The sequence below is a fragment of the Balaenoptera acutorostrata genome, chromosome 6, assembly GCF_949987535.1.
Source record: "Balaenoptera acutorostrata chromosome 6, mBalAcu1.1, whole genome shotgun sequence".
NCBI classification, from domain to species: domain Eukaryota; kingdom Metazoa; phylum Chordata; class Mammalia; order Artiodactyla; family Balaenopteridae; genus Balaenoptera; species Balaenoptera acutorostrata.
The window spans coordinates 68,936,106-68,962,055 of NC_080069.1; the positions used below are offsets into that span (position 1 = coordinate 68,936,106).

The window sequence follows — 25,950 nt, forward strand, 5'->3', positions numbered from 1 at the left end:
TCGTGGCTTGTGGGATTTTAGTTCCCTGACCAGGGATTAAACCTGGGCCCCCTCGGCAGTGAGAGTGCAGAGTCCTAACCACTGGACCACCACGGAATTCCCGATCACGTTTTTAGATTCAATTACCAATTTATAAGAAATACAGAGGAAACTGTTTAAACCATGAAGATGCAATAACCTAAAATCCACATCATGAGAAAATCCATAGAAGCAAGTTTCTTCAATGAATAAATTGCAAGGGGAAAAAGAGAGATGGGGAGGGGGAACAATCACTAAAAAGAAAATTAAAAAACATAATCACAGTGTGCGAATCTTATCTGGATATTGATTCAAACCATAAAAAAATTATGACATTATAAAACAGTTGGAATTTGACTATTTACTGGATATTTGATGGTATTAAGGAATTACTATTAAATTTTTAGAGAGATGTTAATGGTATGATTATCATTATTTTCAAGAAGAGTCTTCAAAAATATACACTGAAATGTTCACAGATAAAATATATCATGTCTTGGATTTAGTTCAGTAATACAGGAAGGGGAAAGTGGATAAAACAAATTTGTTCCTGAGTTGGTAATAACTGGAGTGGGGGCTGGGGGGAGGGTGTCCATTATACTATTATTTCTCCTTTTTAAATATGTTTGAAGTGACCTCTTTAAAAAGTTTTCTAAAAAAAAGCAATGATGCCACCTCACGTCCATTAGGATGCTGCTATCAACAAAACCAGCAAATAAGTGTTGGTGAGGATGTGGCAAAACTGGAATCCTTGCCAATGTTGGTAGGAATGTAAAATGGTGCAGCTGCTATGGGAAAAAAATTGAAAATAGAATTACCATATGATCTGGCAATCCTACTTCTGGGTATATACCCAAAAGAATTGAAAGTAGGGTCTCGAAGAGACCTCCAATGTTCACTGTACTCCCACATTCATTACAGCATAACTCACAATAACCAAAAGGTGGAAGCAATGCCAAGTGTCCCCTGATGGATGGATAAAATGTGGCATAAACACATAATGGAATATTATTCAGCCTTAAAAAGAAAGGAAATTTCCATGCCTGCTACAACAGGGATGAACTTTGAGAACATTATGCTAAGTGAAAGAAGCCAGACTTTAAAAAGACAAATACACAGAGACAGAAAATAGAATGGTAGTTGCCAGGAGCTGGGGGAGAGAGGGATGGGGAGTATAGAGTTTTGGTTTTGCAAGATGAAAAGAATTAAAAGAGTTCTGCAGGTTGGTTGCACAACAATACAAATGTAGTTAATACCACTGAACTGTACACTTAAAAATGGTTTAGTAAATTTTACATGTATTCTACCAAAATTTAAAAAGAAAGTCATGGCAGCTATATGCCTCTCCACATAGCAGAAGCTCCAGTAACAGTGATGACACACTGAAAATCAAACATCAGGTGAATGCCTGGCCATTAAAAAACTCCAGAAAATAAGACCAATTGCTACTTAAGTTCTTACATAAACCTAAACAACATAAATCACTTTAAAACTTCTTCAATCTGTAATGTAACCATTACTATAACTGCAGAAGTTGATACACATTTTTTTGATAAAGGGTCAGACAGTAATATTTTAGGCTTTGAAGGCTAAGAGGCCAAATTTAAGGATATCATGCAGGAATTTATAAGAGAAAAAAATTTTTCCATAAATTTGTATCAGTGAAATAAAAAAATAGAAGATAACTGGGTACAATTTTTTATGATACAGGTCTACCTATGAGAAGAATGGAATTCTTTACACACAGATAACATTTTGCTTACTTGAGGTTCAAAGTTAGTGTTTCTGTATCATCAAAGTTGATTACAAAGGTTCATTTATTAGTGCTGAGCTGTAATGAGACTTTACCTATTTCATTTATCTAAAATAAACATGGCAAAGTATAGTCAAGGCCAATATGGCCTTGTTCTAGTAACTATCCACCTCTCCAGCAGATACTAATGGCTAATCCTCAAGGACATATCTTGAAAGAAAAGAGTGAAGCTCTCTCTCTCAAGTGCTATAGCATATAAACTTTCCTCCACAGGAACTGAAGAAGAGCTAGGGTTTAAAATGATATCTACCTTTATTAGACAAAGGTGAAAGGAAGGCGTCTTGCATCTGTGGTCCATGGGACGAGGCCGTGTCTATCTCATGATGTGTGGGGCCGATGTTGCCCAGCCAGCTCTGACTTCGTTGGACATTAGAGATGCCAGCGTCTATCTCAAGGTTCAAAAAAGGGTCAGCTGATTGGGACGTTAACAGCTGCTCTCCCACTGCAAGGTAGGTCCAAAAACAACAAAAAAAAATGGGAATTAAAGGTGCACACACTGCCATTTCCAATTCAGTTCTCTCAGCTTCTCTTCCCTCACCAACCCCAAATACTAAAAGTTCAGAGCTAATTACTGTCCCTACACTGCATCATCCATCCACTGAACCAGGGATGTGGGACTGTAACAGAATGGAATGACTATATAACGCCACCCAGCAGTCATCTTATATCATCATGTATCTTCCTAGAACTAGGCAAAACTTTATTCTGTTCATCTTTAAATGATTTTCCTTGGTTTTAACATGACATGAAGCTTCCAAACGCCATAATAAAGGTTTTTGTTTGAATTTTCATAAGTGATAATAATTACAACAGTCTCCCTTAAAAGACCTGAACTAAAAACTTTTTTCTTTTATCAAAATACAGTTTCACTTTGTCCTCTCCTAATTTAGAAGATGGCCCAAGGTCTCAAGATGCATTTTTACCACTTCTCTGGAATGAGTCCTGTCAGGTAAGTCACAATTTAGCTTATTTTGAGGTCTGTGATTAATAACTGCTTCCTACAAAAAAAATGTGGTAGCTTCTATGTTCAGTCAATGCTCAACTTGTTGATCATCTGATACAATTGGTTGGATTTATAAATTAGACTTCAAGGTCATAAGACCTAGAGACATATGTTCTACTTTATTTACATCCTTAGTCAAATGGTGGATGTTCCAAGTGATGCACAAAAAGTTCGTTTTTATCTGTTCTGACCTTGGAATGAAGACTTCCTTGAATATCAACTAACAGCAAAATGTCTAAACATTTGGAGCAAAATGCAATCCTCCCCGTACAAGTAACACAAAACCTACATTACCTGTTCGGTATTTTCCATTTTTGAAAGGAGAACTGAGAGAAGAAGCTGGGATGATGGGAAGTGGCCACAGGAAATCTTTGTGGAGTCTCTTCAGGGCTAACACAAAGTTGTCTACTCGGGCAGCTCGGGTACGTTCCTTGCATAGCCAACTAATTAGTTCAAAGCCCAGCTGGGCTGCAAAGCAGCCGAGATCCTTTAGCCGAACTTCTTCTAAGAGACGCCGGGCATGTCTCCAGAGCATCATATCAATATACATGTTCTCAGCGCAGTCACTGTCTTTGCTCCATCTGTAAGTGGGAACACAAGAAAGCTACAGAACAATCTTCACTGGAGGACTTCAAATACTTTTATGAAGTAGCACTGAAAACGCTGATAAGGCGGTAAGACATCTAAGATCTAATTCTGATTGAAGATAAAGTATTAGGGCTTCTCCATGTGGTACCACAATCTATTAAACAATACCTGGATCATGGTAGCCTCTTAACACATATTTGTATAATGAAAACATAGAATAGGAAAAAACAGGAGACTGACAAAGTCAAACCAGGAAGAGGATGGTGGCTGGATAAAGGAAAGAAAGGGAGCAAATAAATGCTGTATTTGAAAAGACCAATGAAAAGAGGGAAGATCAGATCAAAGAAACTATCAAGAGAGAAGCAAAGTGAAATGAAGTCTCTTAATATGAGTTTTACAGACACAGAAAAACAAAACGGATTTTTAAAAATTAACTGCTAAATATAGTCTATTGTCCCTTATTCACATGAACTGACGTGGTATAACTGGTTTGGTCACTGGGTGACGGGGTGCTTTCAGCAAGAGGCAGTACTGGAGCAGGACTGCCTGGATTCAGATCTTGGCTCTGCCACACATTAGTTGTACGAACATAAAGCAAGTTTATTTTTCTGGGCCTCTGTTTTTCACCTGTGTCATGCGGAACAGTATCTACCCACATGGAGCTGTTGTAAGGACTGAAAGACCTACACATGGAAATGCTTAGAACTGTGCCTAGCACATAGTGAGTGCTTAGTATATATTAGCCAGCACTTTTATTTTTTTATTTTTTATTTTTTTTCCTTTCATGTTAACATTTTATTCAAACCAGTACAAGCACCATGCTTAACAGAAGACTGTCCAAAATGAACATGCAATATGAACTCGCACAGACTGAAACCACAGATAGAAACTGTGTTTTCTTGCTTTTTGGAGTATAGTTCATACACGTGTAATTACTTGAATATTGTTTGAGATCACTAACATGCCAGGGTAGTTCCCACTGATTTAGGTGGTCCAATGTAATCTCATTCAGGAGGCTTGAAACATTAATGTTTAGTCTTGTGAATTTTAACAATTTCCTGTCATCGTTTAACAAAATCAACAGCTGGCACAACTTCTGAAGCTGTGGTTTTAGCCAGCACTTTTAAATTCAGGGCATGGCTGAGAAGCTACTGTTTGCCTGGCAACTGTTTACAATCCTCCATGGTTGCATTTAACTTGTTTATTGCCCATGACTGTGTGTGTTTGTGTGCGCGTGCTGGGAATGGGGCTGTATTAATGGCTGTGATAAGAAAAAGCAGTAAAACATCACAATAAAAAATGTTCAATAAGCTCTCACTATGTGTCAGGCACTATAGCAAGAATACACACAGAACCAAGTAACACAGGAAGGAATACAAGGACCTCACAAAACGGAGGAAATTCTATTTTATAACGTTCAGTATGAGTTCATAGTTACCTCTCAGGAGACAATAACCCATCTATGTGTAATGTAGGTTTCAGGCTCCAGGATACACTTCTTTTTGGCTTCCACTGTTTAATGACTTCTCCACTCAAAAGAGTCACAGGAGAGTCAAGTACATGAGAACTAAATTTTACTTTTTGTCAAGAGGTATAGTTGGAAAGAAGGGTAAAACTGCTGACTGTAAGAAGGCTTTTGAATTATCTGCAGATTTATCTATCTTCCTTTTTATTCTGGTCCTCTATTATCAGAGGTAATTTAAAGTCAGTGGCATTCAGCATGGGCACACCAAGATCTACTCCAGTACAAACAGCAGAAACTGTACAAAGAATAAAGAAGTGAACTTTGGAGAAAGAAAAAAGGGAAGCCTTTTGGGAATGTAAAAAGGAATTGCAAGTGGATCAAATAGTTGTTTTCCCAAGATGCAATTTTACAAATACCCTGAAATGCAATGTGTCGCAGAATGCCCTAAAACCAGTAACGGCTCTTCATTCTTTTACCTTTTTCCAGAAGGGCCAGACGGCATACTTAGTGTTTTCTGTAAGCTGAATTTACTAGCAGGAACATTTTCAGCTGACTGGGATAAACTGATGCTTCGATTCCTGAAGAACTCAAATCCACCACTTGAACTGGGTTCCTATGATTACACACCATACAGTTAGAGGAAGATGTCACGTGGGTGTAATGGCCTAGAGAAGCTGTGCAATTCTGCAACTAACCTGAGCTGTAGGTGTGGATGGAGGCGTCTCAGATTCTCCAGAGCCAATGGCTTTAAGAAATCGAATCATGTGTCGACACAGGTCCCACTTGCTTTGTTCCAGGGCTGTGTTGAACAGAAGGGTGGCATGTTGCCTACTTACTGCTGGGACTTCCATGTTCTAGAAGAACAACCAAGGAAGACAAGAATTCCTTTTATACTACAAATGACTTGGGAAGATATAATCAATTCTTTATCTCCACAGTTCCCTAAGCCCAGAGAAGTAATGCAGCTACAACAATGGGGATAGTTTAACAGTAAAATTAAAAGAAGCATTAAAAAGTACCATACAAGGAAAAGTGAGGCAAATACTCTGCTGGTGTAATATAATTTATGATTTCTTGAACTCCCATTATTGCCAGATATCTTACATAAACCTTACATACATTCTTTCATTTCTCCTAGTGGCTCTCAAAATATGTATATCATTCCCATTTTACAGATGAGAAAACTGAGTTAAATAACTTGTTGAAGATCAACAGAAAATAATAAAAATTTGTCTCCCTGACTCCAAAAAAGCTCAGGTCTATTTCCTGCGACAGAGAGTTTTCTGAGAATGTGACTAAAAAAAAATCTTTGCTTTGGGCAATAGTATGTAGTCCTGCTACACAATGAGCATTCTCTGTAATTTTTTCACAAATTTAAACTTGCTGCTTGCCTTGGCCTTCATGGAAAGGTGCCTAACAGGCAAGTTCAACTGTAATTATGATCTGTCAATCCACATCAACTTAGGAATTCTGATCAAGTTTCTAATTCCATTGCTTGGGAGATCACTGAAAGTCTAAGGAGTGACCTAAAACAAAAAACAGCTGCATTTATTGTTTGTTTTTATGACTCTGTGGCCTTTTAAGAATACCCAAGGAATCACAGAATCTCAGGGCCACCCAGCTTCTGCCTAAACATCCCCTCTGGTTTCAATCAGTTGCCATGAAGCAAATAAACTGACAGGAAAACTGCTTCAGGCAGAATTTCAAACCAGGTTTATGGTTAGCTTCTTTAATCAATGAAAACAACTCTGCAATAATTTTAAAGAACTTTTAAATGTAACCTACCAAATTCACATCAGACTAATAGGAAAACAAACTATCAAGCCCTTTTGTCAAATGTATAATGAAACAAATTTTCAGGAGTCTCAAAGAACCCATTATTTTGAGAAAAGTTGTTTAATTACTGCAGCAGGTTTGGGTCTTCCCTGCTTGCTATGGGGAGCCTAACATAAGGTACTCTATTATAACCCACGTTCTAATCAGAATCCCCTCAGCAATTCCACACTATAAGGAGAGAGATTATTGTGGAGGGCTCAGACAAACCCACTGATATTCAAAATAATTCTTTATTATTATGTTTCTTATATAATATTTCAATAATCTTATGTAATATATGCATATCATTATATGTACTATGATACATTATATGTATATACATACATATATGTATATATACGCTTCTTCAGTATTATTCCAAATAATACTGTAAACTCATTAATTTGTTTTAGGCCCATTTATGGACAAACAGGATTAAAAAAAACACAACCCTGCAATGTTACTTTATGATAGTGAAGAAATTTTCTGCCATCATATGGTAAGATTGAGTTCTTCAAAAGGAAAGATAAAAACTGAACAGAAAACATGACTATAATAGTTCTTTAAACACAATCACAGTGCCAACACAGGACATTTGCCTTCCTTTTCCTCTAGGTTTATGCTCAATAATTCTTATACCTTTGTAAGAAGAGAACTGTTACCTGTAAAATAATAAGGTACGAGGCAGCAGTATCCAAATCCTGAGCCATCAAACATTCCTCAAACAAGTCCTTGGGGTTTCCAACGGCTGCAAAAAGGTAATTCCACAGGGCATATTCAGTCTTCCTGGCACAATGAACAACTGTCTGCAGGAAGAGTGGGAACTCGGTGATAAATTTTGCCACAGTGGGAAGCAGAGGGTCGGGAATGGGCTCCCGTGAGGTAGCTTCTTCTTCCAGCACTTCATGGAGCATGAGCTCCAGCACGTGAGGAAAGTAAGGTAACGCGGCACAGGACTGGGCTAAGAGCAAGGCTTGTTCCCCAAGGTTCCTCACCAGCAGCTGACGTAGAATGTGGTGGAGGTAGATCTGAGAGGTTCTCTCCACAACACAGAAAGGGAAGAGCACCTCCAGCTGTTCCCTAGCACTGTTCCGAGTATACAAAGAATCATAGAGTACAGTGTCATTGACAGCACCAAGGACTAATGCATCTTCAAACAGAACAGCCAGGGGGTAGATATTTATGTGGAAAGGCAGCATGATCCGCTGGGACAAGAAGGAATGGGGCTTGCGGTGATCCCTAGGGAAGAGAGGGAGCCAAACTTTCATCCCTGAACCCCCACAGCTCAGCCAGAGGGCCTCCAAAAGGTGACGCTTTTGTTTATTTGCTCGACACGTGGTCCAGACATTTTCAACAGACTGGGCTAGTACAACAGGAGGACAGAATGGCAGCTGGAGAAGGAGAGACAAAGATCAGTTTTTTCCCTATTAAATTTGTAGATTCCTAAGTTTTCCTAGGTACTAGTTTCCCAAGTCTTTCAAAATGATAGTATAAATTTTGGGGAAAATTAGGGGAATTTATTTAGAGTCAGAGTTAATAATAGTACCCTGACTTTCAAAGTATGTGTATTTAAATCTAAAAAAACCCAAAAGAACACCCCACCCCCACCCCAAGGAACTTCACCAATTTATCCTGTTTTTCCATTAGAATTTGTAAATAATAATGCCTAAGCAGTTAACATCTGGCATACAGAGCATTTTATTATCATTTTAGCACCTTATCTTCCACCCTTCACAGTCTTGTACCCAGAGGCTTAAGACTTATTTTATGTACTTACTCACTTTCCAAATCACAAGATAATACTCTCCTCTTAAATTCTTTTATTCCTTCATCCTCCTCCCATACATTCTTAACGTTTTAAATGACTTGCACTTTACTCACAAGTTTCCTTTGGCTAGGGTTACTGTCCTTCTCCCGGATCTGAGGGCCTGATCTGTCCCTCTGCATCATGATGAGCTGCCCTGCAAGATTTAGCATAATGCTCTCTGCATCACGAGCCTGAAAGGAAAGAAATTGTATTCACAGAAATTAATAGCTGTGTTTTCAGCACTTCCCCCGCCAATGCACAAGGGTTGCAGGTTAAACAAACAACAATATTGAGTGTGCACTATGTACAGGCATTCTGCTAGGCTCTGTGGAAGTACAAGGAGCTGTCTGGCTAGGGTAGAACAAGCTTAACACAATGTAATTAATGACCCATGCAAGTGAACATAAAATGGAAGGCAGAGCTGAATTATCCTGGAAAAACTAAGAGACCTTCAGAAGTTCATAAAAATGAGACATCGCTTCAGTGACCTGGCAGGCACAGCTAGACAGGGTTTAAAGGATGAGGTGGGACTTGAAGGGTGAGGTTAACATACATGGGTGGGAGAAAAAGGGTTGGTACTTTAGTTGAAGAATGCAATATAAACGACATGGAGGTAGGATAAAATAGTTCTACTGGGAAAGTGAGACCAATCTGGCTAAATTAGGGATATTATGAGAAAAAATGCTGATGGTAACAGACCTTCAAAGAGGGCTTAGAAAGTCAGGTAAAAATATAGCAGGAAATAAGCCACTATGTATGGTCCTTGAATAAGGGAGTTATTTAAAATTCTGAGTTATTCAGGATGGATTACTGAGGAGAGGAAGATATCACGGGTGGTGACTTCAAGAATGAAGGAAATAGTCTGCCTTTTTATTAAGGAAAATTTCAATCAAACCCCAAAGTAGAGAACCTAGTATAATGATTTTCACTGAACGCTATCACCCAGCTTTAAGTTTCAGGAGGACTTTTAAAATGAATCTCAGACATCAAGTCATTTTCACTTGTAAAGAGAAAAAAGCATTTTGATTAAAACAAAACAAAACAAAAGCTTACTTATATTCTAAACATGAAGGGTAGAAAAAGAAAGCTGAATCAAAGATGATTTCAGGGAACTAAATCTAGGTGAGGTGCTAGAGAAGTTGCAGTTGTCACTGATAGAAGTTAGGAGGAGAAAACAGTTTAGGGAAGGGAAACTGAAGAGTTTCCTTCTATTGCCCATTTTAAATTAGAAAGAATCTTAAGACTTCCAAGTAAAAACGTTGTGAGAGATGACTGAACTGGAGATGAATACCAGAATCATAACCATAAAGGTAAAGCTGGTAAACTGAAGGAAACAGATGAGTTTTCTGAGGTAAAGTACATGGGAGGCAAAAGAGCAGAGGGCCATTGTCTAAGCTTTTGAAGGCAAGAAGAGGAATAGAGCGTGATGTCACAAACCAAAGAAGGAAAGAGTTTTAAGAAGGAAAGGATGATTATTCAGAAGACATGGATTATGTCCCAGCTTTGACTCTTGCTGGCTGGATGAATTTAAGCTGCTGATATCATTTAGGGTTTGGTCAAGAAAACAACCATCACCCTATGTATTCTACTTGCAAAAAATACTCAGATATATGAAATGCTCTTTTGCACTGCTCTAAGACACAAAGGATTGTGTATAAAGAAATGGCAAAAGGGTACAGAATACTCACAGATTTTGTTATTCTTTTTTGCTTTAGATCATATCCAGGTAGGTAGTAAGCATGATATGAACTGCTGTTAATTTACAAAGTAGGAATTTAAAAAATAAACCCTACAAAATCTCCAAGCAACTGTCACAAAACTCAAGAATTTTATTTGGAAAGAAATCTTCATTTCCCCACTTAGCACATAATGACATGAAAACTAAAAATTGAACATCTGTCCCTAACACACGAGAAAAAGCAAATAACTTGGAGGTAAGACAAGGAAAAATGGAATTTAAAAGCTATGTGTGAATTATAAGCGCTAGAGAGTAGAGGAAAAAGGAAAATGAATATGCAATGCCAAGAATCAAACAGTATGACTGTTTGGGGACTGGCATAGGGACAAACTCCTCAAACACTTCAAAAGACCTAAAGAGCATTTACTGAAGTTCACTAAAATCTGATTAATGTTCATAATGACCACTTTTAAGTTTTAAGATGGTAAATTCACCACTACATTTTATACTACTTCATTTTTTAAAAAAGCAAAATTCTTTTTTTTTCCTTCAGCTCTACATGCAGTCAACATTTTCTACTGATAATATTACAATATGTAAGAACAGGTGACCAAGACAGCCCTCTCAGGCAACTTTAATGAACTTCTCAGACACTGACTGTAACATACAAGCAGGGACTACATGTATCCTCAAAATCCTACATTTGAAGGAACCCAACATACCATCTCTTACCCTAAAAAATCCCTGGTAGATAATTCTCATTGGGAGCTTCAGAGACAAGGTGCTCACCTCTCTCCTGAGTGAAGGCCACCTTACTGTTGAACAGTTCTTACTGCTAGTTTTTTGTTGTTAAATCAAGACTTGCTTTGCTTTAAATCTTGGTCTTCCCTCTGTGCAAGATGTAATCAGTCTATTTCCTATTATATTTCAACTTACTTCTTATTCTTAATCTGCTCTTTACCAAGTTAGGTATCTCCTCTTTGTAAAGGGCCCTCTTAAAATGGGGCACCCAGTATTACTGATGCCACTGATTGCCTACTATATCTAGGATATACAAAGAGTCCTCCTTTTTTTCTAATATGACTTCAAACATGATCAAAAGTATGTAAAATGTACAAACAGCCCCCCCTTATTCCCATCATCCAGATTCACAATTATCAAGGTTTGCTCCACCTATCCCTCTTTTCTTTTTACTTATTTTGCCAAAGCATTTTAAAAGAAGATACCATGCCATTTTACCCCTATACATTTAATAGGCATCTCTAAAATATATGGATATTTGCTTATATAATCACAACGCCAATATCACATCTAAATGTAATAAAACTTACAACTATTCCTTAGTTCACATTTAAATATTGCAAATTGTTTTAACAGTGTCTTTTTATATATAGCCTATTTGAATCAAGATACAAATGAACTTACACATGCATTTTGTTGTTATAGCTCTAAAGTCTTACTTAGAAGAATCTTTTTTTTCCCCCACATTATTGACCTGCAGCTTTCCTATAGAATATTATTAAACTAAACCTCTTTCCCTGTATTTTCTGTGAATAGAAGATGACTCTAGAAGCTTGATTCAGATCAGGCTCAATGTTTTTGCTAGTAATTCTTCACATGAACTTCAGGTTGCTTCACCCCAGGAAGCATGCCACATCTGATTCTCCCACTTTTAGTGATGCTAAAATTGATTAATAAGGCTTGGGCATGACAACTTGATACCTTCACTGTAAAGTTCCCATCAACCTTTCACTGGTTTCATACAATGATCATTGCCTGAATCACTCATTTCTTCACGGGCTGCAAAATGGTGATTCTTAAATTCTTACATTCCTTCCGTATCTTTTAGCTAGAGTTCTTCTGTAAAAGATAACTTCCTCTTATCAACTAGGACTATCTTGTTACATGAAATAGAGCTTGCAGAGAAAAATGGGACCTGTATTTTAAAGGCACTCAGTGGAAGTGCCTTAAAAGGAAGTAAAAGACAGACTGGGCAGACAGGGATGACAAATAAATCCACCCAGAACTTTCCTTTGAAAATGGGTTCCACATCGACATGAAGTGTGGAAACCAGTGGTATAATGGAAGGAGGCTTGGAATAGAAAGTTGTAATACCTGGGTCCTGGTGACACTGCTACCTACACAGCTACTTTAACCAGAAGCTATGGGATTATCCCTTCTCTTTGCTCATAATTAACTAATCATGGAGTCCTCTATATGTCATATTCCTTCCATTTCTTTCCATCTTCTTTTCCCTACCCAAGTTCGGGCCACAGACACCATTCACCTAGATCATTACAATGGCCTTTCAGCTGCTCTCCCTACATCCAGTTCTGTCCCACTCTGTTTCATTTTCCTCCTTTGTAATGTTTTTTCTAACATTATAAAGCTGAGATCTAATAACATCCAGCTTAAAACGCTTTAGACTTTAAGACAAACTCCAAAGTCCGTATTATCAATAAGACTCTCATCTTCTCATACTCTATGTTCCAGTCACTCTGAAATTTCTTCCAATTCCCTGAATGCATCATGTTTTCTCTTATCTATGGGCCTTTGAATACCGTTCCCTCTGCCTGAAATTCCTTCTTTACTTAGATAACCGCCACTTGTTCTTCAGGTTTCAATTTAAATGATATAGAAATCTTCTGTGATTGCTTAGACTACTCCAGGTTTTTGTTATACACAGTAAGCTATATTACTTTTTGGTACACACATCACAACTGTAATTAATTATGTATGTAATTATTTCTTTATAGTATGAGCAGAAACCATTTTTGTTTAGTTTGCCACTGTAACCCAGCATCTTCATGCAAGGCAAATTCTAGACATTTAGTATGTATTTGCTGAACAAATAAACAGTTCCTAACATCAAATTAAAACACAAAAGACTGAAATGAAAACTCTAAAGAGCTCTGATAATAGAATGGTACCTGCTGTGGCATTTTCAAGGTGATTCCATTCTCTGTACTCACTGATGTCAGAGTGACAGATACTACCAGGAAGGGGTGAGGAATGTAGCGTGACATGGAGACTTCCTGAAGAACTTGAATACCAGCAGTATTTGGACTGCAAAAAAGAGAAAGAAACCCATACACCTCAACAACAATGCTAACAAGGTTTTTTTCCTTTTCCACTACTAATAGTATGAGATTTTATGTTTATGGGCCCAAATGCCTTCTACCTATCATTTTCTCCTCCCCAAGTATCCTTTAAGCAGCAGACCAATAAGGCTGTGGCACCCAAGAACACATCTGGAAATGAGGGAGGGAAAAAAAAGGAGTAAGATGTAGAAAGGAAGAAATAAACTGGGAAGAAGCTACAGGAATAGCTTAGTCAGTTGAGAAATAGTTGGTTGAGAAAGACATGCACTCTGAGGCTACTAGATTTGTTAATTTTTATATTACTCCTCAATTATAAGCTACTTCAGCAAATATGCACTTCATAGCTGTTTAAAAAAAGAAACAAAAACCATTTGAGAACAAAATAAAACTCAAGAAGAATGGTCTAAATGCTGCAAGCCAGCCAGATGCCAAGAATATAGGCAACACACAGCTCCAACAGGTCTGACAGTTTTTCCTTTCCCAGACTACAGCCATGTAGCTCAGTGAAAACATTAATGAGTCTTCCAAGGTCATGCTTCCTAAGACCTTAAAGCTGTAAACTCCTACAAATTTCCCCAAGTTTCTAGAACACCAGGATAGTTAGTAACCACTTGTTTTCAAGATTGTGAAAAAAAATTAGTATTTAAAGCTTTACCCCATCCCGAACTAGATTTTTTTCAAATGAGTCCAGTAAGATTAGCTGAAGAAGTTGGTACAGGCTCTTTATTTATTTTGGTAGCTAAAAAATAACACTATATGAATATCACTAATTAAAATTCCTTGCTTTTTTAACTCCTAAAACAAAGGAAACTAAATATAAAATTAGAATAACTGTTTTGAGAAATAAAAACTACAGAGGAAACATGATAAATAGGAGCAAAAAGTGACCTGTCATATGTTATATACTTACCCATCAGGTTTTCTTTCAATACTGTAAAGGCATATTGAACAGTCGGCTCTAAATACTATTACCATGTCCCGGAAGACACTAAGCAGTAATGTTTCTGCTTGTGTTTTGGTGACATGAGCAAAAGCATTGTCCAGATTTGACGTTCTCAAGTATACTCTGAGCTATAGAAAACAAAAATAAAGAAAACTGTGAAAACAAGATACCTACCATGGATGACTAAATACTTTAGACATGCTGTTTTTTCATCTACTGACTTTTTTCAAGTAAGAGGAGTTAAAGACTAATCTGAGCATTAATAACAAATGGATGTTTATATTTTGACAGGGTAGGCTCATTCTACAAATAACTAAAAGATGACGTGATCAAAACTGTGATGTACTATTATGAGATACTCCTTTTAGACCTGCACATTTAGACCTGATACAAGGAGATCAGTAGTTTCTCAAAAAATAAATATAGAAATCAAAAAGTTAATAAATCTCTAAGGACAGCCATCTTTATAAACTTCTCAACTTTTAACTATTTTTTATTATTTACAAACTTTATAGAGAATGTCTAATGGCTAAAATCCTTAGAAAAAGTTATCACAGAAGTCCTGATTATCCCTTTAAATTTTTAAGTAACCTGAAATGAAAATCCCATTTGTTAAAAATGCCAAATTCTTGATTAAAAAGTAAAACGTTTTGTTCATTTTCAATAGGTTATTTTTATATAAAACCAAACTGTGCTTAATATATTTAAAATGTAAAAATCTTGTTATTTCTGAGAAAACAAAAACATACCTCTTCTTGATGATCACTTATGTTATAGCATGCAAGGACAATAAAATCATTCCACCAGGCTAAGCCACCTGTCACAATCATATTTTGCTCCTTAAAAGAAAGTATAAAAAACATATTTACATTTATTCCTGCCAGTTACAGACTTGTAAAATATTCCTAATCAGACAATGAAAGCTCTAATTATTTCTGCTCTACTCTCTTCCCACCCCACTCAACAGTTAAGTATTACTCTAGGGCCTTTATTAATAATGATTCACATCCTATTTTGAAAGAAATAAATATTTCTGTAAGACATAAAATACATCAAAATAACTGGGTACCATGTAGCATCATTTTTACACATTCAACAGACTTTGGTTTAAATTCTGGCTTTATCATTTATCAGCTGCTTGACTCTGAATCCTAGTTTCTCTTTTATAAAATGGTGAGTAACAATAGTGCTCTCATTGGGTTGTTATGAAGAACAATGAGATAACATATGTGGAAGTGCCTGGTACACAGTAGGCACCTATTAAATGTTAACTTCCTTCTTTTCCTCCTATTTGATTCTTGCAAAATCCAAATGCATATGTTTGTATGCTACCCAAATATTTATGTCATACACAGACAAGCAGGGAATGATCTCAAATTTTGTGGAGATTTATTCCGATCATATCTGATGAACTCTACCTGGAATGTAAGAGTAAATCCTCAAGTTACAGGATTATAGTGTCTGATCTTAACAAGAATTAAAAACAAACCAACTATCTCAATACAAAATCTTTTATCAAATATCAAGTACTTTATCAGAACTGACCCTTAGATATAATCCACTGTCATTTTTTAATATTTGATTTTACTTTTTAATAAGTAAACAGTGGTTTACTTTATACTTATTTCATATTGTAGTTCTGTCATACTTTGACAAATAGGTTTTTAATTTCAGAAAGACTAACCTGGGTAATGTTTCCAAAAAGCTTCCATTTTTTGGTGAGTAAAGAGTAATGTGCAAAACCAAACTTGCCAACCACAGCAATATTCTGTCCGAGCTTATCAATAGCTGAAAACTGATTAAAAAAAAAAAAAAATTAAGAGCTCTTTCTTGAGTTTTTTAATTAGGCGTAAAGAGCTGAGGATTATGTCAGGCAAGCAGACTATTAATAAACATTTGCTAAGAGAATTAAATGTAAAATGCTAAATTCAAAAATCTTAATATTTATACATGTTACATTTGACCAAATTATAGATTTACACTAACAATGTACAAGGAAGCAAGTACTGAAATTTTACTTTTATCAATGCACCCACTGAAAGGCTCAATTCCCAGAATACCTCTTGCAGCAAATGCTATCCAATGAAAGTCAACACCAACAAAGTAACAAATAACTCACCCGTATAGGCCAATTGCTCTCTAGATAGGTGCTGGAAATCTATAGAAAATAACACATCAGTTTGGTAAGGCTTCTGAAATGTATTTAAAAGTAAAGCACGTAAAAGCATTAACATCATAATATGAGATTAATTTTCCTGTAATGTTTAAAATGCTCCCAAATAAGGCTTCCCTGGTGGCGCAGTGGTTAAGAATCCGCCTGCCAATGCAGGGGACACAGGTTTGAGCCCTGGTCCGGGAAGATCCCACATGCCGCGGAGCAACTAAGCCCGTGCGCCACAACTACTGAGCCTGCGCTCTAGGGCCTGCGAGACACAACTACTGAGCCCGCATGCTGCAATTACTGAAGGCCACGTGCCTAGAGCCTGTGCTCCACAACAAGAGAAGCCAACGCAATGAGAAGCCCGCGCACCGCAACAAAGAGTAGCCCCCGCTCGCCGCAACTAGTGAAAGCCCGCACGCAGCAACGAAGACCCAACACAGTCAAAAATAAATGTTTTTTTAAAAAGTGCTCCCAGGGCTTCCCTGGTGGCGCAGTGGTTGAGAATCTGCCTGCCAATGCAGGGGACACGGGTTCGAGCCCTGGTCTGGGAAGATCCCACATGCCGTGGAGCAACTGGGCCCGTGAGCCACAACTACTGAGCCTGCGCGTCTCTGGAGCCTGTGCTCCACAACAAGAGAGGCCGCGATAGTGAGAGGCCCGCGCACCACGATGAAGAGTGGCCCCTGCTCGCCGCAACTAGAGAAAGCCCTCGCACAGAAACGAAGACCCAACACAGCCAAAAATAAATATAAAAATAAATAAATTAAAAAAAAAAGTGCTCCCAAATAATGAGTATTATTACCAGCAGCCAGTATTTCACAACTCCTGTCTTAACCATTTCATTATATGTTTCTAGACATGAGGCATTCCTCTTTTTTCTCTACACTGTTTTTGTTTGTTTTAAATTAAATATTGAACACTCAATAAATATAGAATGACAAAAGATATTTAGAGAAGCATCTACTAAGGCAGCCAAGAATTGTGTAGATGAATAGTTTGGGTTCGCTGATATGAGCCATCCCAAAAAACCCTTATCTAATAAAATCAGAGCCTCAGCAAGAGTTTTGTTTATGTTTTTTAGTGGAAATCTTTTATTATTTTTACATTTTTCTGATAAAAAAGCAATGCATGCTTATAAAATTTAAACAATATAAAAGTGCACAAAATACAAAGTGAAATTCTTCTGTTATATCATTGCTATCTCTAAACAAACAGCCATATATATATGAGTGTGTATAAGCTACTGCTTTTTACTGGGGTGTTCAACTTATTCACCTACAAGTACTTTTAATATATTACAGATATTAACTCTTTATCTGCAACATAAGCAATAAATATATCTTTCCATGTCGTCTGTCTTACATCTTTGTACACAGTGTCTTTGTGTCACTCTGAGAATTTCAAACTTAAAAAATCCTCTGTGAGGTATCAATGTAGATTAAATCTAGCTTTACTGAGACTGTGATCTCTCTATTAGCCTGCTGAGTAAATAGTTTTCATGAGCACATGGTGAATGCAGTGTGAAAATTAACAGAACAACAGAACAAAGGAAAAATCTTCTGTTCCTGGAATAAGAGAACCTTCAATTTAATTTAGTTTCCGTTTACTCAAAGAAAAATGATTACATATTTAAAAAGAGAAAGCCAAATTAAAAAGCCAAGTAAATGCAATCAAATCCAATAAGATTCTTTGTGTAATGTGAAGACAAAGCAAAAATCAAGTAAAAATAATATGCTGAAAACATCTGTATTAACCTTGATAAAATTTATTCATAAAACTATTTTTGTTAGACTTCACTTATTATCCAGTAAGTCAACCTAAAATCTAAGTAAATTAATAGCTTTTAGTACATTAGGAAGTTCTTAACCCCAGTGCTGGTTTGTGGAAGCCTACCTTACAGAATTAAAAATAACTGTGTCAGGATAGATACGCTTGAAGAATGCTTAACTTGTATCTTAACAGATATGCTGTACCATTCAGGCCAACCAGTAAAATTTGCTATGATGGGTGGAATTAGTTCAGAATAATGATAATCTGAGGTAATAATCAGGTGGCGAAGTAAAATTTGAAAGTAGTTTTGTAGGAGGCTGTAAGTGAAATTCTTATTTTGGATGAAGAAAATAAAAATAGTCACTTGAAGAAGGATGTTCCTGGAGCACAACTGAGCTAGCCATCCATGACACTAAACACCCCGCCCCCCACTTTCCCCAAACCTTGGTGTTTCATAAGTATTTGTGAGATGTGTGGGCAGGTAAAGTGGGAAGTGAGATCTCACTGCCAAAGTGGACTCCAACATGAAGAGTTTCTAATCATGGGAACCAAGGTTAACTTATCATAACGATCACATTCTGATGACCATCTCTAGGAGAAAACAAATTCTTTTACCCTCCAAAAGTATATGAGATGCCACAAATGGCAAATGGTTTACTTTCAAAACTTAAAATGAAGCTTTCTTTCTCATATGGTTTTGTGTCTTGAAGATGCTATGAAATAAGAACAAAAACTTGTATTTGCCCCAGGAGATCTATACGTTACCTGAACTTTGAGTTCCAGCCCTAATACTGAGAACAGGAAATGGCAGAAGTAAGAAAAGAGGCGGCTAATGAATAATGAAGAAACTCGGGTTAGGAATGCATAGTCAGGGCACAAAAGTCATGTCATACCACTGGGAAACTCAGTGCTAAGGTACAGAATCTCTACTCTTAACATTTTAGGATTTTTTAGTCTCTCGGAGAACCTAAATCTACCTTTTTTCCCTTAAAGTCATTCTGCTAAAACCATGTCTCCTACCTAGACTACTTGCTTCTGTAACTGGTGAGACTGTGAGGGCCATCATCCTAGGAGATATGATCTGTGCCAAATACCTAGAACATTTGATACACACTGTAGGAATGAGAGCAAATCGTTTATAAATGAAATAGCCTTTACAATCCTCTTTGTTGACCTCCCTAACATAGTGCCTGATACATTACCCTGCTTCCGACAAGTATGTATTTGTGTTATTTTTGTTAAAGGAGAAAACATAGTTAACACAGGATCTTCTGACCAGGAAACTAACGAGTGTAAGGTAGAAGGCTTAAACAAACAAACAAAAAATCCAGTAGTCTAGATGAGCAACAGACAGAGCAGCAGAATTAGCTGGAGTTCATGTGATGAACTCTAAGCTGTACAAGAAGCATACAAAGTATAAACCACACAAACAAAGCCATTGTGATGGAGGATGCGGGCACTTATCCTACACAAGAGCATATGTTGAAGGGGGAATTAAACAGGCACCCATGTTTCTTCAGGGAATACTTACTAATGGCTAAAATGTCTGGAAGTTAAAAGCATTAACATTATATGGACACTGTAAACCACACTACCAAACGAACACCACCACAATGCTGCATTGACTCTTGTGGCTGGAGTGCCAGCAAACAAAGCATAGGGCAACTCCAAGTAAAAAGAATGTCAAATAGGCACATTCTAAGTTTTAGATCAAGGTCAGCAGTATATTATATGCTTCAACATTTAGTACCTAGGTTTTAAAACAGGTTTGATTATTACTTTAATTTATATCATGGTAAGGATAGAGTCTGCCACTATTCTGCTGTGTGACCTCGGGCAAGTCACCTAACTTCCCTGAACCTCAATTTCCTCATGTATAAAACCTAGTTGGACTACATGATTGCTAAGGTCCTTCAGGCTCTAAAAATTCTATGAGTCCATTATAACTTAATTTGGGGGGAGTACAACTCTAGCATTATTTTTATTAGTTTTAAGGAAACTGAAAAAATTACGTAAAGCTAGAGTTAAACAAGTTTATCTTTCTAAATATTTTAGATACCTAAAGAACAGGATGACAGAAGAATCTTGCTTGTATCTACTTTGCCTGAAGTTGTAAAATCAGTGTTATATGCTTCTAATATGGGATACTTCATAGATGGCTACGAATCACAGAATCATTGAATTTTTGAGCTGGAAGGAAATTCAATTTTTGTTATTGCCTGATGGATTTTTGAGTTCCAGACCTACCTTCTTTGATCCTCTGCTCTACTTGGCTCTCTGGCAACACAGACCTGGCTAGGCAGAACTGGCATTGATGCTAGGTCAGTGTAGAATGAATAGTTCAAAGTATGGGGAAATGAAAATAGCAGAGAAATGGCTATAGGAGAGAAGGGAGCAGTGGAAAATTTTAGTCAAGGAAGTAGCTGATGCAGTTTTATTTAATAACTGTTACTAATTATAAAATGGTATGCACATTGTTTTGATTTTATGAATTTCTTAATGTAAGTTAAATACATTTTCTTTTAGTGTATACCACATGTCAATGTAGGAGATATTCCTCCTTCAATTTTTCACACAATGACCATTCTTATGTCTCTCATTATCTCCACTCAAAGTCAACCGAAAATAACATGGGAGCTGAAGTAAGCTAGTAAGGTGAAAGTACAGAATGTAGAAGTAAGACAAAGAATTGTGGAAATAGAAAATGACTAAAAGAAACTAACCCAAGAGTAGGCTCTGATGTACCTAAGACATTCTGGCATGAAAAGTGGGAAGAAAACACTCAGGACTTTGAAATGTGTGTGAAAGTTTCTTTCAAGAAACTTCAATTTACTGATTTACCCAAATTAATTTTATTTGGTATCGAAACTCAGAATTAATTTCTATATTAAATGTCAATTTATCAGAATTACTAAAAGAAACTACTAATTTAATAATAATCTGGAACTAGACTGAGTAATAATAAAATTATTAACAGTAAGGTTCTAGACTAATCAGATGTCTGCAATTTGGGTCCAAAGTCAGGCAATTAACCTCAATGTGTCCCCATTAGGACTACAAGGTCAGCTGCACAAGGTACTAATCAATATTGTCACTTTTCATGAAATTACTACACTTTAGCCTATGCAAATCCAGAGCTAAATTTATACCAAAAAAAGGCTGGAAGTAAAATAAACAGTCTTGCACAATAAGAGGACAAAGCATAAACTTCCAGTTTTTTAAACTACTCACCTACTAATGGACCTAAAGCCGGTGGGAACACAATCTACATCAGGTGGAAAGAAAGGAGAAGACAAGAGGACAAGAGCACAGAACAGCAGAAGAGAGACATGACAGTCAAAAAGTTTACAAAGTTTCTCAGTTTTCTAAAGCAACAAATGAAATACTTAAATATCTGCTTCAGGGTGCTATCTTACCAAGGACTAAGTCCACAGTCAACAGCATCTGAAGACTTACCTGTACTACATGCCAATGCCGATGACCAAGTAAAGTGCTTAAACTCTGAGACTCTAAACTGCCATCTGCAAATGGGCTCTTTTCCTGACTGGGCTTATGATCAGAGCGTGCCAAAGTACTCCTGGGATTCTGGGTTTGTGAGGCCTCTCCACAGTTCAAGTACAATCGATCTTCCCCCTGAAGCAACACTTGCTCTTGGTTACTCTAGATGAGGGAAAAAGGAAGCAGAGGGGAGGGAAGCAAATAAAAACAAGTTAGTATAAGGTAGGGGAAAGTAAGTAATACAATCAATTTAGTTTTATTGTTGGAAATGTACCATACATCTCAATGCTGATTTTCCTCACAGAGGACAAGACTACCTAATAATCTCACACACTGTTATATTTAACAGACGACATTTTAGTGATTACTTCCCAGTGTAAATAAAATCTTTGTTAAAAGTCTGTTTTATCATACAGATTCCAAAACATGCCCAGGGCAATGCTATGAGAGACTTTCCACCTGAAAGCTGAATAAGACTACTCAATGTCTACAGTTTACAAACTAGTTTCATATAAGATACCTCATGAATGGTAGTAAGAAAACATGTCTGGTCAAACAGTTTGTGTGTATACGCTCATCCGTGTGCCCACATGGTAAGAAGAAGGAGTGGATTACAAACAGGGATAACTGGATACTGGAGGATCTTTTAAATCATGGGGAGGAGGAAGAGTAGCCTACATTTGTGGTCCTGGTTCAGAACAATTCAATAATTGCTTGGTGAAAGCTTGGTTAGTACCAAGGAGTGTACCAGGTTCTGAGGATATTTAGACAAAAATATAGTTTCTACTCTCTGTGATTATGCCCTGGTTTTAATTAAAGGCCAGTGTTTTCAAATGTGGGCAGATTATTCACTCACTATTTAAATTAGATCAGCACCCCAGCCACTCATCTTCCCATTGTAGTCCAAATGTTGTCTTGATATAAAACTCGGAGTGCTTTTAAATTATTTACTTGGGATGTGCGAGCAGAGAAGAAATCCTCTACTCTTGTTTTTCTTATTATTCAGCTATAGTAATGAGGTCTGAGATCCAGGGTATTTTCATTCTTTCTCAATGTGTTATATATTTTAATTAGAAATTGGTTGCACCAAATATTTAAAAACCCATTGGTGGTAGATACTAAGATATGCACCCCTATCATATAACATATCATTGTTACTATATATCAACAATATATCATATTAATATCTTATTTCAGACTGATAAAACATGAGTTTATGTTATAATTTGGGGCAGTGTTTCCCAAAGCAGGATTCTAGGCTTATTTTCTTCTAGGCATTCCTTAAAAATTCATAGTTAAATTTAAGCTTGGGAAACAATGCTTTTTATATACCAACTCCTGGACTTTCATGATGCACATCAGCATATTAAAGACTCGAGACCTATGTTAAAGAAATCTCTACAGCTTTGTTTAACTCCTTTATTTCACACTTACAAGACAACAGAAATTTTTCTTGTCCTATGTAACTGCTATTGATATTTCTCACAAGTAGTGCCTGGTGGAACATACTTTGAGAAATGCTATTCAGACAAAGACTAAATTTTATTCAGGTTATTCAAGTGAATCTGTAAACACTGCTTCTCCTCAAATTGCTTGTGATCCTATTAAAAAAAGAAAAAAAAAAGCATGGGACTCCCCCGGCGGTCCAGTGGTTAAGACTCCACGCTTCCAATGCAGGGGGTGCAGGTTCAATCCCTAGTTGGGGAACTACGATCCTGCATGCCACGAGGCAAAAAAAAAGCAAAACCTGCTCAGAAATAAAATTGTCATAAGGAAGAGTCATATTCAAATATGAAAGCCACTAAAAAAAACAAACGGAGTTTTAATTAAATAAACTTACCATACAAGGGTTTACGGTGAGTGCACTCTTGAGAAACTGAAATAGTAGAATGCTAGGCTGTTTAACTATGCTCTTGGAGTCAGACTCATTTTCAGTATTTTGAGAACCAAATCCACTGATTACCCACAGGTGATAGCCTTCGGCACCCCAGCTCTTGGAGAGAGGAGGAGGGGGAAAGAAGACGGGGCAGGGGTGGGGGGGAGAAAATCAAAGCAATAAAAAGTTTGTTATTTTTTCCTGGTTTGAAATATTCAAATTCTGAAATAACCAACAACAGCATTATTAATGACTTCTGAAGGCTTGAGAAACCATAACAAACAACACAGACAAGAATTATACCTACATCTACTACATCTTAGATCTCCAGTAGAAACCATCACTGCTCTCCACTTAGAATAGTGAAAACACTACATACCAATCTTAGCTCCAAAACCTAAGAAATGCCTACTGCTCTCTGTAACTTCTCCATTAATTTAACTGCCTCTCAAATACAAAGAAATTCCTTACAGAGACAAGACCCACGTTACATAGCTGAAGCTTTACAAAGAAGCACCCAAAAACATGCAGTTTTGTACAGAACAAAGAACACTGGATTGGAGGCTATGAGACTAGGGTTTTGCACTCCAGCTTGGCTACCATTTTGTTGTATGACTTTGGCCAAGCTATTTGGTTTCTCGGGGTATAAGTTTCTTCCTCTGTAAAATGAGAGGGTTCAAATAAATTCTCCAGGCCCAGTTCATTTTAATATTCTATAACTAGATTCCATGAGTGTTAAAAAAAAATTTTTTTTTAACATTAGTAATTCCCAATCTGCAAGGCCAAGAAAATACTAATGGGGGGAGGAGAGGTCCATAATTGTTCCAAAATTTCAGAAGTCTAATAGAACTTTTGCTTTCCCATGAAAAGTTTTAGTTGCATAAGTTAACTAAAATGCTTAGATTCTTAGTTTGTGATTAAAATATTAACTTAGTGAGGCAGGTAACACTGGTTGTTGCATGGCATTCAGAAGCACTGATAGGCAGTCAGAGAAATGGTGTTTGAAAACATATTTTAAAATATGGAGGTGAGGAGAGCCATCAAATGGGATCCTTGGCGGTGAAAGGTTGGGAACCCCTACTGAAGGCAACCATGGTGGTCTTAATTCTTCGAGAAACCCATGATCAGAAAATGCCTTCCTCTGTGGAGCAGGAGAGAAAGGTAATGATAAGCCTCACAGCCACTAATTCCTCAAAGATGGTACACAGAGGGCTATAGAAAGAAAATGTTTGTATGTAAAGACAGGGGTTATACCTCACCGCTTTCTACAGAAACTCTTGAAAACTGATAGTAAAAATATTGTTACAACAGGGACTACAATTCTTTTGACATACATCTATGGAAAAAATTTTAAATATGCTCAAATAATGTACAAGCACATGTCCTCCAGGAAAAAGACCCAATGAGCATTTCACGTTATGTTAAAAGAAAGGAGGCCATGGGAAGTGGGTGCTATTGAGTCACATAAGAAATGTAGGTATGCTTTGGAAAAACAAAGGCCTGATTTGAACAGTCACTAGGTTCACAGAGATGACAGGGCTTGCTGGACACATCCAAACAAAACCAAAATCAAATACTGAAAATTGGGCAGCCTCCTGATTTTTAAAGATAATACTTTTATCAAAGCAAGAACTGTATAAGAGTCTGCTGAGACTAGAACAGCTTTGTAATTTTATCAGGTCAACATGAGAGAAGAAGAAAAAACCAAGTTTTTCACACTGTATCAATATTTTATAGAAAGAACTTACCATAGAGTTGATCTTAAGGGGATCTTTTTTGGTACCATCAGACCTATAACTGAAACACAATAGAAACTTAATTAAAAAGAGTCTTCTAATTGCATGTAATATTTAGCTTTAATTTTAAAAAAATGATTTTGTTCCTTTGAAAGAGAAATACACAATACTGCATGAAATATGAGACTCCTGGTTAATACACCTAGGTATATCACTGAGATACAGTCTTCCAGTTACTAAATAACTTCTTAACAGGGTCATGCAGTTTGGGAAGGTGTGTTCATTATGTCAGGACTGAAGTTCAGGGTAGTATATGAAGTGGACAGAGATATTAACCCAGTTCTACCAACCCACTGAGTTAACCTACATTAACCCAATGAGATAATGTAGTTTTTAATTTCCTACTACTTATTTATGTATGTAGCTTACCACTCTTATTAGATAGTAAGCTACTTGAAGGCAGATTCATGTCTGATTTAGCTTTGAATCTAACATGTTATCATATACACAATAGGGGTTCAATAAATAAATGCATTTTCACTGAATGGTCAGTTTTAAGAGGATGGAAAGAGGATGGATGTATGAGGAAACAGTACATTCTGAATAAATTAATTCTGAACCTTATAAATTGTTTTGGGTTCAGAGTCAAGGCAAAATGGTAGCTGTATAACAAAGTTT

The 25,950-nt window shown here is 36.9% G+C and overlaps 1 protein-coding gene across 4 annotated transcripts in view; it reads right to left on the reverse strand.

The window, feature by feature from the left end:
- Positions 1-25,950, reverse strand: part of RIC1 (RIC1 homolog, RAB6A GEF complex partner 1) — a 142,969-nt gene that overhangs the window by 4,300 nt on the left and 112,719 nt on the right. For all 4 annotated transcript variants that reach the window (XM_057548491.1, XM_057548490.1, XM_057548488.1 and 1 more), the window contains 14 exons: positions 25,285-25,333; positions 23,501-23,653; positions 21,619-21,822; positions 16,351-16,389; positions 15,916-16,026; positions 14,981-15,070; positions 14,199-14,359; positions 13,118-13,253; positions 8,584-8,700; positions 7,365-8,093; positions 5,583-5,741; positions 5,364-5,500; positions 3,129-3,415; positions 2,082-2,273 (listed from right to left, as the gene is read on the reverse strand). In XM_057548491.1, the coding sequence (XP_057404474.1) occupies positions 2,082-2,273; positions 3,129-3,415; positions 5,364-5,500; positions 5,583-5,741; positions 7,365-8,093; positions 8,584-8,700; positions 13,118-13,253; positions 14,199-14,359; positions 14,981-15,070; positions 15,916-16,026; positions 16,351-16,389; positions 21,619-21,822; positions 23,501-23,653; positions 25,285-25,333 (2,564 nt within the window). The remainder of the gene's footprint in view (positions 1-2,081; positions 2,274-3,128; positions 3,416-5,363; positions 5,501-5,582; positions 5,742-7,364; positions 8,094-8,583; positions 8,701-13,117; positions 13,254-14,198; positions 14,360-14,980; positions 15,071-15,915; positions 16,027-16,350; positions 16,390-21,618; positions 21,823-23,500; positions 23,654-25,284; positions 25,334-25,950) is intronic.